Genomic DNA, 17,169 nt, shown 5'->3' with positions numbered 1-17,169 from the left:
AACTATTGAAACGTGGGTGTGGGTCTGTGTGTGTGTCTGTGTGTGTCTGTGTGTGTCTGTGTGTGTCTGTGTGTGTCTGTGTGTGTGTGTGTGTGCGTGTGCATGCGCACGTGTGTGGGTGAGATGATGATAATTGGGCTGGATCGTGAGGGTGTTTGAGGAGTCTGTGATGTTGCTAGGAGAGGAGGAGTCTACGGACGCACAACACTCCACCCCACAGCACAGTCCTCCCTTCATCCCCGACAGACACCACAGCTCTGCACACTGGCTCTGCACACTGGGAGTTTAAACTGGGAGATATCTACTTGTACTAGCGTGTTTAAACTGGGAGATATCTACTTGTACTAGCGTGTTTAAACTGGGAGATATCTACTTGTACTAGCGTGTTTAAACTGGGAGATATCTACTTGTACTAGCGTGTTTAAACTGGGAGATATCTACTTGTACTAGCGTGTTTAAACTGGGAGATATCTACTTGTACTGGGGAGTTTATACTGGGAGGTATCTACTTGTACTAGCGTGTTTAAACTGGGAGATATCTACTTGTACTGGGGAGTTTAAACTGGGAGATATCTACTTGTACTGGGGAGTTTAAACTGGGAGATATCTACTTGTACTGGGGAGTTTATACTGGGAGGTATCTACTGGTACTGGGGAGTTTAAACTGGGAGATATCTACTTGTACTGGGGAGTTTAAACTGGGAGATATCTACTTGTACTGGGGAGTTTAAACTGGGAGATATCACCTGACTGGACTGGAGACTGAAGATTAGTTTCCTGGGTCAAAGGCGAGTGGACGGTACCAGGCCGTCCTCTGTGTCTGCGTGTGAGCTCACACACCCTGCCGCATCTCTCTGCTGTGTCTCTCTGCTGTCTCCCTGCCGTGTCTCCCTGCCGTGTCTCCCTGCCGTGTCTCCCTGCCGTGTCTCCCTGCCGTGTCTCCCTGCCGTGTCTCTCTGCCGTGTCTCTCTGCCGTGTCTCTCTGCCGTGTCTCTCTGCCGCGTCTCTCTGCTGCGTATGCACGGCGCTGAAGGTAGATCGTAGTGCTCCAGGGGCCCAGGGAGAGAGAGAGAGAGAGAGGGAGGGAGGGGAGAGAGAGAGAGGGAGGGAGAGGGAGGGGGAGGGAGAGAGAGAGGGAGGAAGGGAGAGAGAGAGGGAGGTCCCACAGTAGAACGACAGAGCCATCATGACGGAGTACTTCCTCCTCATCCTCTACTTCTCCTTCTTCATCTGCCTGTGCACCCTGGTCTGCCTCTACTTCTCCGGCTGTCAGGAGATGACCTACAAGCATGACGGTGAGCAAGACCAGGCCTCAAGACCCGCCCGTCTCTGGGGGGACCTGTCCTCAGGACCCCGCCCGTCTCTGGGGGGACCTGTCCTCAGGACCCCGCCCGTCTCTGGGAGGACCTGGTCTCAGGACCCCGCCCGTCTCTGGGAGGACCAGGCCTCAGGACCCCGCCCGTCTCTGGCTTCTAGTCCCGTCATGGAGACGGGAGGATGGGGTTGGGGGGCAGGACAGAGCTGGGAGGGAGATCTTAATCTTGCTCTCTCCAGGGGTGTGAATGTTTCATCATCTTAGGGTCTGAGCTAGGGTCTCGTAGGAGACGGGTGGGAATTGTACTGTAGATGAATCTGTGTGTGTGTGTGTGTGTGTGTTAACAGTGTGCTGTGTATTTTGATATGCTGGTGTTTTTGAGTAGTGGATCACACTATGCTGTTTATTCCACTGCCATTCTTTGTGCATTTTTGTTCATGAATACAACTCTGCCGCATCTTCCCTCTCTCTCTCTCCCTCTCTCCCTCTCTCCCCCCGTCTCTTTCTCCCCATCTCTCTCTCTCCCACCCTCTTCCCTGTCCTCTCTCCTTCACCCCCCCCTTTATAGAAGCATGTTGTGGAGACATATTTTGGATTTGACGAGGAGTCAGTGGACTCTGAGACCTCCTCTCTGACCTCCTACAACACTGACCTCACCGACCACACCCCCGCCACTCCCGAGGAAGACCTAGAGGACGTACGGCTCTCCTCCTCTTCCTCCTCCTCTTCCTCCTCCTCTCCATTCCTCTCTCATCCCCTTCCCTCTCTCTGTCAGCCCTCCGCCCTTTCTCCATCCCTCTCTCCATCCCTCTCATCCCTCTCATCCCCCTCTCCATCTCTCTCTCATCCCCCTCTCCATCCCTCTCTCATCCCTCTCTCCATCCCTCTCTCACCCCTCTCTCCATTCCTCTCTCATCCCCCTCTCCATCCCCCTCTCCATCCCTCTCTCCATCCCTCTCTCATCCCCATCCACGGTGCACCGTCGTTCTCCTTTCTCATGGCTGTCTCCTCCCTCTCTCCGTCAGCACCGTAACCTCCTCCGTCTCTCTCTCCATCCTCATCCCTCTCCACCACCCCTCCACTACCCATCCTCCTCCGCTCTCATCCCTTCCTCCCTCCCTCAACCCCGTCTTGCGTGCCTGTGTGTGTGTTTTTGTTAACCCCGCCCCTTCGCCGGCGCACAGGGCGTGAGCCGCGAGGAGGCGGAGCTGCGTTTCCGTCAGCTGACCCGGGAGTACCAGGCGCTGCAGCGTGCCTACGCCCTCCTGCAGGAGCAGAGCGGCGGCTTGCTGGACGCCGAGCGGGAGGCGCGGGTGAGTCGGCCGGCGACAGGAGAGTGTTGATTTTTCGAGTTCGTAACTCAAAAAGGTGAACGCCTCCAGCCCAAAAATCCGAGGCCGCTCCTCTTTTTAATATTTAAATTATCAAGTTTTTAATTCAAGTAGCACGTATACGCAGAATGCTGCGCTGATGCGTTTCGACCTTGTCTCCTCTCTGATTGGCTGTCTCCCTCCTCTCGTACAGACGCGCGAGCAGCTGCAGGCCGATCTGATTGGCTGCCAGGCGAAGATCGTGGACCTGGAGAAGGCCCTGGCCGAGCGGGGGCAGGTAAAAGGGGGGAGGGGCGGAGAGAGGAGGCCCCCCCTGGCCCTGCTTCTGGTCTGTGTGATGGCCCTGCTTCTGGTCTGGAGCCATGCAGACAGGCTCTGCCGCAGAATCCTGCTGTGATGTCACGCCCATGATGTCACAGCTCTGCGTCCGCATGCTCCGCCCGCTCCAACTCTCAGAACCCCCCCCCCCCCCCCCTCCCCTCCCTCAAGGGTTTTTCTCGCACAGCAGATCTACCCTGGAGAACAGTGTCAAAAGACTGATCAAGTCACGGCCAGACCAGAGATCACATGTCACAAACATGTTGTTGCTCAAAGTTGAAAATTAAGTCAAACTCATTATGAAAAATTATACTAAGCACGGTTTGGGAAATGTTTTGGTCAAAACCAATGAGGGTCTGGACTAGAGGTCTTCTCGGGTGTAAAATGTGGACCCGAAACCGAGATGGACCCGAGACATTTGTTCCGAGATCCGACTAAATCTGATCATTTTTTAAAATATGTATACCGGACCCGATTTTGTCCGAGAGCAGGAGTAGGACAGAGACCCGAGACCCGAGTCGGATCGGGTATTTTACAGATCCGACAGGCAGTAGTAGCAAGTAGCAGTAGCATTAATCACTTAGGCTGTCACGGCTGTTGGCTTGCATGCTGTTGCATCACAGTTTGATGGAATTGCGATTTATCCTCTCAATCTTGACAGGATCAATCGCTGTTTTGTCAGGCTGTGATGTGGCAGCATGGAAATGAAACGGCCGTAAATAAATAAGGCTACACAAAGCTGCCACTAGGTTTGACCTCTTTATATTCATTTTCTTTCAGCTTATTTTTCACAAGGTAGGCTACTGGTGGTGGCTGCCGTGTCTCCGCTCGCGTCGCGCCCGCGGTCTCACTGAATTCGCGTCATGCGTTTCTCTCGGGTATTACGCATAATGACACAGACCCGAGACCCGAGGTAATAGAATCGGATCCACCCGAACCCAATTGACCATAATCAAAGCGTGGAAATGTGGACCCGGACCCGTACGGGTCTCGGGTCCAGTTCGGGTCCTCTCGGATTTACCCGACCCGTGAAGACCTCTAGTCTGGACACTGCTAAGATGTTGGTCAGTGTTGTGATACTGAAGATATATTTTGGTTTCTTGTCAGGCCAGCGATCATCGTTCTCTGGCCTCCTTGGTTCTCTGTTCTGTCTGTTGGCATGGATCACGCATGGTCCACCGCTGGTTGCCTGTTTCACTGTTGGGTTCTGCATGGCCTGTTTTCTGTGACACTGCTGCATGTTGCCTTTTTCACCGCTGGGTTCTGAATGGCCCGTTCTCTGTGCCACGCCGCGCTGCTCTCAACCTGGGTCGCCCTCCGCTGTTGTCTGCCTGTGTTCAGCCTGCTGTACTGAGCCCTGTTCAGGTCTGCCTGTGTTCAGCCTGCTGTACTGAGCCCTGTTCAGGTCTGCCTGTGTTCAGCCTGCTGTACTGAGCCCTGTTCAGGTCTGCCTGTTTCACTGAGGTGGGGGACCTTTTTATCTGGTTGGTGCAATAAAGCAGTGTTACAGCCAAGTCCTATGTGTGTGTGTGTGTTTGTTTGTATGTGTGTGTGTCTACGTATACGGATCCAAATTTGTCATATCACTTTTTATTTGTGCTTTGGGCCTAGGAGAACTTTCAGGCTTGTACGCGTGTGTGTGTGTGTGTGTGTGTGTGTGTGTGTGTCTCAGTGGTGTGCAGCTCTCTGCTTTGTGTTGCTCTGACGGCAGGACTCCAAATGGGTGGAGGAGAAGCAGTACCTCATCAGGACCAATCAGGAGCTCCACGAGAAGGTACTGGAACACCTCCTGCTTCCTGTGGCACTCCGAAAACACTTAGCACTTTGTAAATACATGTGAGCACTTTATAAATACATGTTAGCACTTTGTAAATGCATGCATTTTCCTTATTTTAGGAAGTGTGCAGGTGTCCCTTTTCTCTCTCATGTAGTCACGCCCTGCAGTCTTTATACGACCCTGCCAACCACTCTCACACTCACAACCACTTGTTCCTAGTTTTTGAAAGAAAATATCCATCCATCCATCGACATCCGCTTATCTGAGGTCAGGTTGCGGTGGCAGCAGTTCCAGCAGTGGGCCCCAGACATCCCTTTCCCTAGCAGCATCAACCAGCTCTTCCTGGGGAATCTTTAGCCGCTCACAAGCCAGTGCGGAGATGTAGTCCCACCACCTGGTCCTGGGTCTACCCCTCCTCCCAGCCGGACACGCCTGGAACATCTCCCTAGGGAGGCGCCCAGGAGGCATCCTCACTAGATGCCCGAACCATCTCAACTGGCTCCTTTCGACGCAAAGTAGCAGCAGCTCTACTCCTTGTCTCTCCCGGATGACTGAACGTCTCACCCGATCTCTCAGGGAGACCCCAGCCACCCTCCAGAGAACTCATTTCCGCCGCTTGGCTCATCTCTCTTTTCGTCACAACAGTGCGGTAAAGCGACTGCAGAACCACACCAGCTGCTCCGATTCTCCGGCCCAACTCCCTCTCCATGGTTCCCTCACTCATGAACAAGACCCCCAGATACTTGAACTCCTCCACTTGGGGTAAGAACTCATTTCCTACTCAGAGCAGACAAACCACCGGTTTCGTGCTGAGAACCATGGCCTCAGATTTGGAGGTGCTGATTCTCACCCCAGCCGCTTCACACTCAGTTGCGAACCTATCCAGAGAGTGCTGGAGGTTGCAGGCCGATGATGCCATCAGGCCAACATCATCTGCAAACGACAGCGACGCGATTCTCAGCTCACCAAACTGCAAATCCACCTCCCCACGGCTACGCCTCGATATCCTGTCCATGAAAATCACAAACAGGATTGGTGACAAAGCACAGCCCTGGCGGAGGCCAATCCCCCAATTGACGATGACCCCCCTTCATCTTCCGGCTCTGCCTCGATCGTAGAGGATGGGTTAGTCGGGTTCAGGAGTTCCTCGAAGTGCTCCTTCCAACGCTCAACGACCTCCTCAGTTGAGGTCAGCAGTGTCCCTTCCTTGCTGTACACAGCTTGGATGGTCCCCCGCTTTCCCTTCCTGGGGTGTCGGATGGTCTTCCAGAAGCACCTTGGTGCCGACCGAAAGTCCTTCTCCATGGTTTCTCCGAACTCCTCCCACACCCGCTGCTTTGCCTTGGTCACGGCCGAGGCCGCAGCCCTCCGGGCCCGTCGATACCCTGCAACTGCTTCTGGGGTCTACTGGGCTAACATGTCCCGGAAGGCCTCCTTCTTCAGTCAGATGGCTTCCCTGACCACCGGTGTCCACCACGGTGTTCGATGTCCCCAACCTCCACAGGGATGCCCGAGAAGCTCCGCTGGAGGTGGCAGTTGAATTCTCTCCGGACAGGCTCTTCCTCCAGACGTTCCCAGTTCACTCTCACTACACGCATGGGTTTTCCAGGTCTGTCCAGAGGTTTCCCCCGCCATCGAAACCAGCTCACCACCAGATGGTGATCAGTGGACAGCTCTGCCCCTCTCTTCACCCGAGTGTCCAAGATACGTGGCCTCAGAACAGATGATACGATAACAAAATCGATCATCGACCTTCGGCCTAAGGTGTTCTGATGCCAAGTGTACTTGTGGGCATCCTTGTGTTCGAACATGGTGTTTGCTATGGATAAACTGTGACTAGCACAGTCCAAAAACAAAACACCACTTGGGTTCAGATCGTGGTGGCCATGCCTCCCAATCACGCCCCTCCACGTGTCTCCATCATTGCCCACATGTGCATTGAAGTCCCCCAATAGGACAGTGTAGTCCCCTGCAGGAGCCCCAAATAGGACTCCACTTAGGGTCTGCAAGAAGGCTGAATACTCCGAACTGCTATTTGGTGCATATGCACACACCACAGTCAGAGTTCCCCCCCCCCACAGCCCTAAGGCGTAGGGAGGCAACCCTCTCGTCCATCGGGGTGAACTCCAGTACGCTCAGCTGGAGGCTAGCTAGTATAGCTACACCTGCCTTACGCCTCATACCATGAGCAACTCCGGAGAAGAATAGGGTCCAACCCCTATCCAGGAGTTTGGTTCCGGCGCCGGTGCTGTGCTTGGAGGTTAGCCCCACCAGGTGTAATTGGTATCGCTCCACCTCCTCCCCCCCCAGCGAGGTCACATTCCATGTCCCCAGAGCCAGCCTTTACCATCTGGGTCCGGTCTGTCGGTGCCCTCCGCCTTCACTGCCACCTAGTTGGCAGCCCACACAACCCGGACGGTTCCTCCCGCGGGTGGTGTGTCTATGGGATGGATTATAAGGAGATGGTGTTCCCACGTTGCTGTTTTGGGCTGGGCCCGGCCGGGCTCTGTGGAAAGCCCGGCCACCAGGCGCTCACAGACGGGCCCTCCGTCCCGGCCTGGCTCCAGACGGGGGCCCCGGGCTTCCACCGGGCTGGGTCACTCTCTCTCTCTGTTGTTCTGCCATCATTTGTTTCCTGTTACCCCAGGTAGGGGGGCTAAGAGGGTAGTACCACTTGCCCAAGGTGGCCCCCCAGACTAGTGGAGGGAAGGAGGTGTCTTATTTCTCCATTCTAGTTTGCACTGAAACTAGCCACTGCCCAGTGAAAGAAAATACTAGAGACAAGTCAAGAGCATGGGTGTGTTTGTTTTATATATATGTGTGTGTGTGTGTGTGTGTGTGTGTGTGTGTGCGCGCGCCACAGATGCGTGTGCTGCAACAGGTTGAGTCGAGGCTGCAGGCGGAGGTTCAGGACGGCCGGGACCAGAACGAGCTGCTGGAGTTCAGGGTGCTGGAGCTGGAAGTAAGAGAGAGCGCCCCCCTGACTGGCCTCCCGCCCCCATGCACCCCCCTGACCGGCCGCCCGCCCCCACGCAAAACCTACATCCAGTGACCAGATCACGCACACACACACATTCAGATTCAAGTGCACAAACATAGTCACTGTATGTTTTTGTTTCCATGTTTTGCATGTTGACTGCCCTGCTATCCCCAGCAGACTGCAAAAGTTGTATTTTTTGAAGTTGAAAGATGTACAATGTTGTCTAAAGATGAGTAATTTTTAATGGAATAAAGTGTATTTAAGTTCACCATCCGCCACATCTTTGTTCATTTGTCTCTTCTCCCTGCATGTAGTTTGGTCTCTGAGTTGCCTTTGTTGTTTTCATAAAGATAATTACATCTATTTCAGTTACATGTATGGCACCCCCCACCCATCACCCCTCACCCATCACACATCACCCCTCACATTCCATTACGTTCATCCATCAGAAGAAGGACAGAATACCATTCACATGGTTGTGTGGACTTTAGTTGCCACCATTTCTACGGTTCACTCATGTAAATGTTTGTACTGACTCTGTCTGTTTGTTTGTACATGACATCACACACCTTTTCGCCCGTTTAAGATGAGATCACTGAGGGCTGCTGACGCAGAAACGGACTGGGGGGGGGGGGGGTGGCAAAGCGCCGTGCAGTCGCTGGCACTCACTCCTCATTAGAAACCATGCTGCTTCGGTTTGCGTCTCCGTTTGAATCCAGGTTTATTTTTCGCCCACCTCGTTTTGGACAGATCCTGAGCATGCTGTCTCATTGTCCACCATGTAAGTACCTCAGTCACCGCCATCGTCACCGTCATTGATCTACCCACCCCTGGACCACAGCCAGTCCACATGTGATGACGGCTGTGCTCTGCCAGAGTGGCTGAGCTGGTCATGGTTGTCTGTGAGGGGACAGACGACTTGTTGAGCGTCTGTAGGACCACCTGAGGTCATACCTGCCAGATGGACACATCGGTCTGTTTGTACCCCCAGACAGCAATCCGATCAGGGCCATATACAGGCCAGATCTGGCACTTGTGGCTTAGTTCCGGCCCATATATGGCCCAGATCCGCTTGCTATCTGGGACAGTACTGCAGGAAGAGCTGTGAGAGAAGGGGCAAGAAAGATGTGTATATAACTATGGTGCTGTGTGTGTGTATAGTAATAACTAATAACCGCTGGTGTCGTCCCTCACAGGAGAGGGAGCGCCGGTCTCCAGCCCTGAACCTCCACATGGCCACCTTCCCTGAGAACAGCAGCAGTGCCCTGCAGGTCTACTGCCACCAGGAGGGCGTTAAGGTAGTGTAAACCCTCGAATGTCTACTGACCACGCAGACATGTTCTCTCTTGGTTTACGGTTTATTCTGGAGGCACAATAAACAAACATCAGTGGGTGGTTGGCTGTAGGCTACCCTCTGCTCCAGCATTAACAACATAGGAAAATGTTAGCTATCATATTTCAAACGCATCAAATTAATATCTACAAAGGCGGGATGTAGCTAGCTAGCCACAGCAAGACAGTAGCCAGCAAGCTACTGTAGCTAATAGCTAACGCGGGACAGCAACTCACTAATCGATAAACTGAGGGATAAAAATGTCACAAACTATGAATAAATGAAATAAAACTCATCAGGAAGACCTTATGAACAACATCTGAGCACAGTTTATTATATGTATTTTACTTTATTGGATTTTACTACTAAATAGGACCGGAGCATAACCTAGGCTACCATAGCTCTCCGTTCTCATGGCAAAAGGGACGAGCATGGAGGTATCACGCGACTATAACAGAAACTAGCCAACCACCACTAGAGTGCACCCCAGGCAACAAAACCAATTGAACTTGGATTTTGCCAAACTTCATGCATATAATATTTTAACCGTTACAGTAGCACACACACACACACACACACACACACACAGGCACACATCATCTCACACACATACACACACACGCAGACACACCACACAAACTGTCGAACACACATATAGATGCTCGTGCGCGCACACACTCACACACACATTTGCATATATACAGCGTGACCATATATACAGCGTGACCCCTGACCCAGGTCTATCCCTACCATATATACAGCGTGACCCCTGACCCAGGTCTATTCCTGACATACGTACAGCGTGACCCCTGACCCAGGTCTATTCCTACCATACGTACAGCATGACCCCTGACCCAGGCCTATTCCTGACCCCTTTGCAGGATGTTGTGATCCCAGAGCTGATGAAGAAGCTGGACATCCTGGGAGACAACGGGGTGAGTTGACTACATCTCTCCACACCACGCCTTCCATTGGCTACACCCAACAGACAAACTAAACAGAGCAACAAGTCCCATCAGATCTAGAACCTCCTGACACACGGAACCTGATGTCCTTCTCTTCTCCCCTGTCCAGAACCTGCGGAACGAGGAGCAGGTAGCAGTGATCCAGGCTGGAACCGTGCTGTCTCTGTGTGAGAAGGTCAGCCTCAGCCTCTACTGACACCCGCTGGACAAACACGGAACGGCAGCTGTAGGGTTCAACCATGTCTCTCTCTCTCTCTCTCTCTCTCTCTCTCATCCCTATTTCTCTCCATCTCCATCTCTCTCTCCATTCCTCTTTCTCTCTCTTTCTCCATCCATCCTTCTTTCTCTCCCTCTCTATCTCTCTCCATCCATCCCTCCCTCTTTCTCTCTATCTCTCTCTCTCCATCCCTCCCTCCCTCTCTCTCTCTCTCTCTCCCTCATCCCTCTCTCTCCAGTGGCTGAAGCAGATAGAGAACACAGAATCGGCCCTGACGCAGAAGATGATCGACCTAGAGAACGACAAGGTGAGACCGGCCGCAGACGCAGATCTCTGATCAGATTTCCCCAGCGCCTATCCAAATACAACCATGAAGCACAAAACCCTCAAACTGACTTTGGGTCCACAAATCATCGCAGGTCAGTATCAACTGTACCGACCTCCCCTCCCCTGAACCCTGTTGATGTGATATCCTGTGATGTGGTTTGTGTTTCAGGAGCTGTTCAGCAAGCAGAAGGGATTCCTGGAGGAGGAGCTAGACTACAGGAAGCAGACTCTAGACCAGGCCTACATGGTAGGGCCCCAGTGCATGATGGGATTATGCAGCGTTGTGTCTGTCTTCTCGTAGCTTTGGTCCAGCAGATGACTCAAGGTTTGTCTTATTGTCAAGCAGCAGTAGCGGTCAGGCTCTCAACATGTAGTGGCGGAACTCCTTATAGATGTATAATGAACATTACAGATATGATAGCATATGCACCACCCCAGGGCGCTTAATAAATCAAATCAAACTTTATTTACATGTGGTTGTCATCCACCGTCGGGATACTGCATCTTTTAAGCGTAGCCCCAAACGGGCTGAACAGACATGGAGAGAGAAACGACTCTCATATGCTTGGGAATCTTGGCTGCTCATCACAGCCCTAAATCTGATGGATTAATCTGTGAATTATCCCTGTATAATCTGTATGTGATTATTGCTGAGCAATCTGATGATTTTCTTTTCAATTCATGAATTAGTGTAATATATGAATTAGATTGTCATAGAAATGTTTATTAATACACATCATAATTACAGAGCAGTTTAGTTAGAGATACCTATAGAAGAGAATATAGGCATGAAGAGTCCTTTTTTATTCTTCTAACTCTTACTAATGATAGAAGCCAGCCAGCGGGTGTGTGAAACACTCATCATGCTCTCTTTATCATTATATACTTTTGATTTGGTCAGCTTGTGTCTGTTTTTGGTGTGTATTTGTGTTAATAGTTTCACTTCATATTGAGTCAGTCAAACAATGTGTTTGTATGGTAACAGCCACATTGCCATAGTAACTACAGTAAGTCACAAATGGGCTAAATGTGTCCCACATGCAGTACAGTACGATGTACATGCACTCTGTAGTACCACATACCATTTACAGTATGTACCTGTACGATATTTAAGCAATTGACCATGAGAGGCAGTGGGTTACAGGGGATTTTACCACAGCTACGGGGCGTTGTTAGGCCCGACGCGGTAGCGGTATCATTTTAGTATTTCCAAAATCTTCCGCGATAGGCTATAGTTTTGAATTAAATGGTTGCCAGGCAACATAGGCTATCTCGGCTATTTGGGTTGGCCTTGTTCACATAAGCCATAAGGCATAATTCGGGTGGTTCACGTTTATTTGAATATTTCCAGCTATGGTGCAGTTATTAAAACAGCTCTCCAGAGCACTCGTTTTTGCTGGTAGGGGTGTGGAAGTGTTGGAGTCGAACTGATGAGTGCGTTATTGTAATAGGATACGAAAAAGGCGAGGTTGCTGCGAGTGGTTGCTACGCAAAACATAGCCTACCGCTTGATTTTATCAATGGCCTCGTCAATGAGATTGACGGCGCATTAATACTAATTGTTATGCGGTCGCAGCCGTGGGTTACAGAGTATTTTACCACAGCTGCTAGCCAATCGGAATCAAGTATCCAAACCCTCCGTTGTAGAAAGTATGATTGTTGTTACACTCTTGTTATCGTGCAAACACGGGATCCTTGTGAAACTCAATATAAAGTGGAACAGTGTTTTCCATATCTGCCATGGTCACGTGTGTGTGTGTGTGTGTGTGCTCGCGCATAAATGTACTGTATGTGCATGCGTGTGTTGTCGGGTGTGTGCTTGCATGCATATGCCCACATGTTTGTGCGTGTGCGTGCGTGTGTGTGTGCGTGTGTGTGTGTGCGGCTGGCAGAGGATCGAGGAGCTGGAGGCCACGCTTTATAGCGCTCTGCAGCGGGAGCCCGGGGCGGGCGTGGCCGTGGGCGACGCCCTGTCAGACGGGCAGCGGGCGGAGCTGGGGGTGGCCGTGGACAAACTGAGGAGGCACATTTTCAGGCAGAGCCGGCAGTTTGACAGTCAGATCTTACTGGAGCGCATGGAGCTCCTCCAGCAGGCCTACCAGGTAAGGCCCGGCCGGCCCCCACACGGCTACAGAGCCAGGGTCCCTAGCTGGGCTGCTACCGCAACACTACGCGCTGCTGAGATGTGGCGAGGCGGGAGTGTGTGAGTGTGTGAGTGTGTGAGTGTGTGAGTGTGTGAGTGTGTGTGTGTGTGTGTGTGTGAGTGTGTTTGAGAGAGAGAGAGAGAGAGAGAGAGAGATAGATATAGATCCAGGAGTCACACCTCATAGGGAGTTTCTGTGTGTGTGTGTGTGTGTGTGTGTGTGTGTGTGTGTGTGTGTGTGTGTGTGTGTGTGTGCATGCGTGCGTGCGTACAGTATGCGTGGGTGTATGTTTATGTGTGTGTGTGTGTTTGTGTGTGTGTGCCTGTGTCATTGTGTATCCCTCCAACCCTCACTGTTCTCACCTGTTAATGACACCTGTCCAGAGCCCTGAACAACTCAGTCATCTCAACTGGACCTGTCTTGCATTCCTTAACCCCAACATGCCATCCAGCTCATTATTGCTTTGGAACCGGTACTAAGTAGAACCTCACTTCCTAACACAAGTAGAACCTCACTTCCTAACACAAGTAGAACCTCACTTCCTAACACAAGTAGAACCTCACTTCCTAACACAAGTTTGTTGTCATCCTGTCAGATGAGTAGCAACTGGCCTGAGGAGGCACCGTAGTGGTTGAAATACTGTAAGCAGACGTGGAGGAATTCTTCTTCTGCTCTCCTGGTCCTCTCTGGCCCGTGCTCTCTCTCCTGGTCCTCTCTGGCCCGTGCTCTCTCTCCTGGTCCTCTCTGGCCCGTGCTCTCTCTCCTGGTCCTCTCTGGCCCGTGCTCTCTCTCCTGGTCCTCTCTGGCCCGTGCTCTCTCTCCTGGTCCTCTCTGGCCCGCCTCTCTCTCCTGGTCCTCTCTGGCCCACCTCTCTCTCCTGGTCCTCTCTGGCCCGCCTCTCTCTCCTGGTCCTCTCTGGCCCGTGCTCTCTCTCCTGGTCCTCTCTGGCCCGTGCTCTCTCTCCTGGTACTCTCTGGCCCGCCTCTCTCTCCTGGTCCTCTCTGGCCCACCTCTCTCTCCTTGTCCTCTCTGGCCCGTGCTCTCTCTCCTGGTCCTCTCTGGCCCGTGCTCTCTCTCCTGGTCCTCTCTGGCCCGTGCTCTCTCTCCTGGTCCTCTCTGGCCCGCCTCTCTCTCCTGGTCCTCTCTGGCCCGCCTCTCTCTCCTGGTCCTCTCTGGCCCGTGCTCTCTCTCCTGGTCCTCTCTGGCCCGCCTCTCTCTCCTGGTCCTCTCTGGCCCGTGCTCTCTCTCCTGGTCCTCTCTGGCCCGCCTCTCTCTGCTGGTCCTCTCTGACCCGTGCTCTCTCTCCTGGTCCTCTCTGACCCGTGCTCTCTCTCCTGGTCCTCTCTGGCCCGTGCTCTCTCTCCTGGTCCTCTCTGGCCCGTGCTCTCTCTCCTGGTCCTCTCTGGCCCGCCTCTCTCTCCTGGTCCTCTCTGACCCGTGCTCTCTCTGCTGGTCCTCTCTGACCCGTGCTCTCTCTCCTGGTCCTCTCTGACCCGTGCTCTCTCTCCTGGTCCTCTCTGGCCCGTGCTCTCTCTCCTGGTCCTCTCTGACCCGTGCTCTCTCTCCTGGTCCTCTCTGGCCCACCTCTCTCTCCTGGTCCTCTCTGACCCGTGCTCTCTCTCCTGGTCCTCTCTGGCCCGCCTCTCTCTCCTGGTCCTCTCTGGCCCGCCTCTCTCTCCTGGCTGGCCCTGCGGTCCCGGGGGCCCTGAGCAGGTTTTAGAGGATTAGGAGATTAAGAAGGTTGTGCTGAACTTTCTCTCTCAGGTCATGCGTCCTCAGCGGGCGGGTGCTGTGTGAATTGGGTGCTGTGAGAACAGGGCTCTGCTGTTTGCAGACAGACACACATGTTTCTGAGGCACATATTTTAATGGATCACAATTTTACTTGACTCAGACAAATGGCTGGCAAATGCCTAACCATGCACATTACATCACATTAGTTATTTAGCAGATAATTTTATCCAAAGCGACTTAGAATTGCATTACATGTGCTCCCCTAGAACTGGCCCTGCTACTGTATACTATCTATCTGCACTATGGACCATACTATGGTGTTAGCTTCAGCATACTGTGTACTACCTGTGTGTACTGTGGTCTGTCTCTAGTACAGACCTGACCTGGGTGTGTGTGTGGTCTGTGTCCAGACCTGACCTGGGTGTGTGTGTGGTCTGTCTCTAGTACTACAGACCTGTGTGTGTGTGTGTGGTCTGTGTCCAGACCTGACCTGGGTGTGTGTGTGTGTGTGTGTGTGCGTGTGTGTGTGTCCAGGCCTGACCTGGGTGTGTCTGTGTGTGTGTCCAGACCTGATCTGTGTGTGTGTGTGTGTGTGTGTTTCAGAGGATCAGGGAGCTTGAGGACAGGCTTGAGATGCAGAAGAGACATATCAAGGAGATAGAAGAGAAGGTACACACACACACACACACTCACACACACACCGCCATGTATCTTTCACAGAATGAATAACCCTGCTCTGCTCTGTTCCTTCAGAATAACCCTTCTCTTCTCTTCTCCTCTTTCACATCATTCTATTCTTTTAGTTTTTGTTCCTTTTTCTGTTTTTCTCTTTAGCTTTTATTCTTTGGCCTTAATGGACCTGCAGATGGAATATCAGGTAAACGAGATGGGCCAGAACCTTAGTGTTTATACATGTTAATGGACCTGCAGGTGGAATACAGGTAACATGTTAATGGACCTGCAGATGGAATACAGGTAACATGTTAATGGACCTGCAGGTGGAATATCAGGTAAACATGTTAATGGACCTGCAGGTGGAATACAGGTAAACATGTTAATGGACCTGCAGATGGAATACAGGTAAACATGTTAATGGACCTGCAGATGGAATACAGGTAAACATGTTAATGGACCTGCAGATGGAATACAGGTAAACATGTTAATGGACCTGCAGATGGAATACAGGTAAACATGTTAATGGACCTGCAGATGGAATACAGGTAAACATGTTAATGGACCTGCAGATGGAATACAGGTAAACATGTTAATGGACCTGCAGATGGAATACAGGTAAACATGTTAATGGACCTGCAGATGGAGCCATATCAGAACCAGATGGGCCAGAACCTCAGTGTTTATACATGTACAGCACCAGCATGCAATACAACTGATGACAAGGAGGATGACGATGATGGTGATGATGATAAGGATGATGATGATGATGATGATGATGGTGATCATGATGGTGGTGGTGATGATGGTGGTGGTGGTGATGATGATGATGATGATGATGATGATGATGATGATGATGATGATGAGGATGATGGTGGTGGTGGTGGTGGTGGTGATGATGGTGATGATGATGATAATGATGATTCTTCCTCTCTGTCTTCCATGCCCCCCCCCCCTCTCAAGGTACCAAGGTGCTCAGGTGGAGAGAGAGAATGAATCACAACATATTTGTTTTTTATGCATTTGTAGACGGCTCACAAAACCCTATGGCCTTTTTGATAAACATGCACTTTTCTGTGGAAGATCCCAACCTGGAATGCAAACTAAAACCCTGACTGAGAAGTGAACCTTTAGCTGTCAGAGACTTGGGAGGAGATAGATGCAGTTTATCAGTGTTGTTGTTTTTTCTAGAAGAGATCTATCCTGCTTTCTCTGCTCACGTGGAACCTGGATGCCGACTCCAGCGTGGGGAGAGAGCTCAGGGACATTGTGTCAGGGGAGAGAGCTCAAGACCACCAGGGACATTGTGTCAGGGGAGAGAGCTCAGGACCACCAGGGACATTGTGTCAGGGGAGAGAGCTCAGGACCACCAGGGACATTGTGTCAGGGGAGAAAGCTCAAGACCACCAGGGACATTGTGTCAGGGGAGAGAGCTCAAGACCACCAGGGACATTGTGTCAGGGGAGAGAGCTCAAGACCACCAGGGACATTGTGTCAGACGAGCGGAGCAGAGCAGCGGACGAGCAGCGGACGAGCGGAGCAGAGCAGAGGACGAGTGGAGCAGAGCAGAGGACGAGCAGAGCAGAGGACGAGCGGAGCAGTGCAGAGGAGGAGCGGGGCAGAGCAGAGGACGAGCGGAGCAGAGCAGAGGACGAGCGGAGCAGAGCAGCGGACGAGCGGAGCAGAGCAGAGGACGAGCAGAGCAGAGGACGAGCGGAGCAGAGCAGAGGACGAGCGGAGCAGAGCAGCGGACGAGCGGAGCAGAGCAGAGGACGAGCAGCAAACGAGCGGTTAGCGCGGCGACGATCCTCAGGGGGACAGAGACAGGGAACCAACGGGTGCAGTCACAGAGGACGAGATGGACGGAGAGAGTGTGATCTTTTCAATAGGTAGGCACAAGGACAATTCCTTAAACCATTTCCCAATACTTGGTTTACCCATTTCTTTCCAAGAAAGTGCAATAATTCATTTAGCCTGTAGGGAGCAGATATTTATAAATCTTTGTTCACCCTGCTTAAATTTAGGACCTTTAGGGTACAGGCCCAAAATAAACTAGT

General features: G+C 52.0%; 1 protein-coding gene across 1 annotated transcript in view; it reads left to right on the top strand.

Moving 5' to 3' along the window:
* The window catches only part of jakmip1 (janus kinase and microtubule interacting protein 1), a gene marked incomplete at both ends in the record, with an annotated part of 30,038 nt that extends 14,744 nt beyond the window's left edge, over positions 1–15,294 (top strand). Inside the window, 13 exons of the mRNA XM_084449055.1 lie at positions 1,884–2,012; positions 2,500–2,628; positions 2,840–2,923; positions 4,676–4,738; positions 7,605–7,703; positions 8,918–9,019; positions 9,936–9,989; positions 10,129–10,194; positions 10,475–10,543; positions 10,733–10,810; positions 12,456–12,665; positions 15,044–15,109; positions 15,244–15,294. Coding sequence (XP_084305181.1) covers positions 1,884–2,012; positions 2,500–2,628; positions 2,840–2,923; positions 4,676–4,738; positions 7,605–7,703; positions 8,918–9,019; positions 9,936–9,989; positions 10,129–10,194; positions 10,475–10,543; positions 10,733–10,810; positions 12,456–12,665; positions 15,044–15,109; positions 15,244–15,294 — 1,200 coding nt within the window. The remainder of the gene's footprint in view (positions 1–1,883; positions 2,013–2,499; positions 2,629–2,839; positions 2,924–4,675; positions 4,739–7,604; positions 7,704–8,917; positions 9,020–9,935; positions 9,990–10,128; positions 10,195–10,474; positions 10,544–10,732; positions 10,811–12,455; positions 12,666–15,043; positions 15,110–15,243) is intronic.
* Between the last annotated feature and the right edge of the window lie 1,875 nt (positions 15,295–17,169).

This window comes from Borostomias antarcticus, assembly GCF_949987555.1.
Source record: "Borostomias antarcticus genome assembly, chromosome: 14".
Taxonomy (NCBI): Eukaryota; Metazoa; Chordata; class Actinopteri; order Stomiiformes; family Stomiidae; genus Borostomias; species Borostomias antarcticus.
Note: the sequence above shows the minus strand (reverse complement) of the source record. Positions and strands in the feature narration are given on the sequence as shown.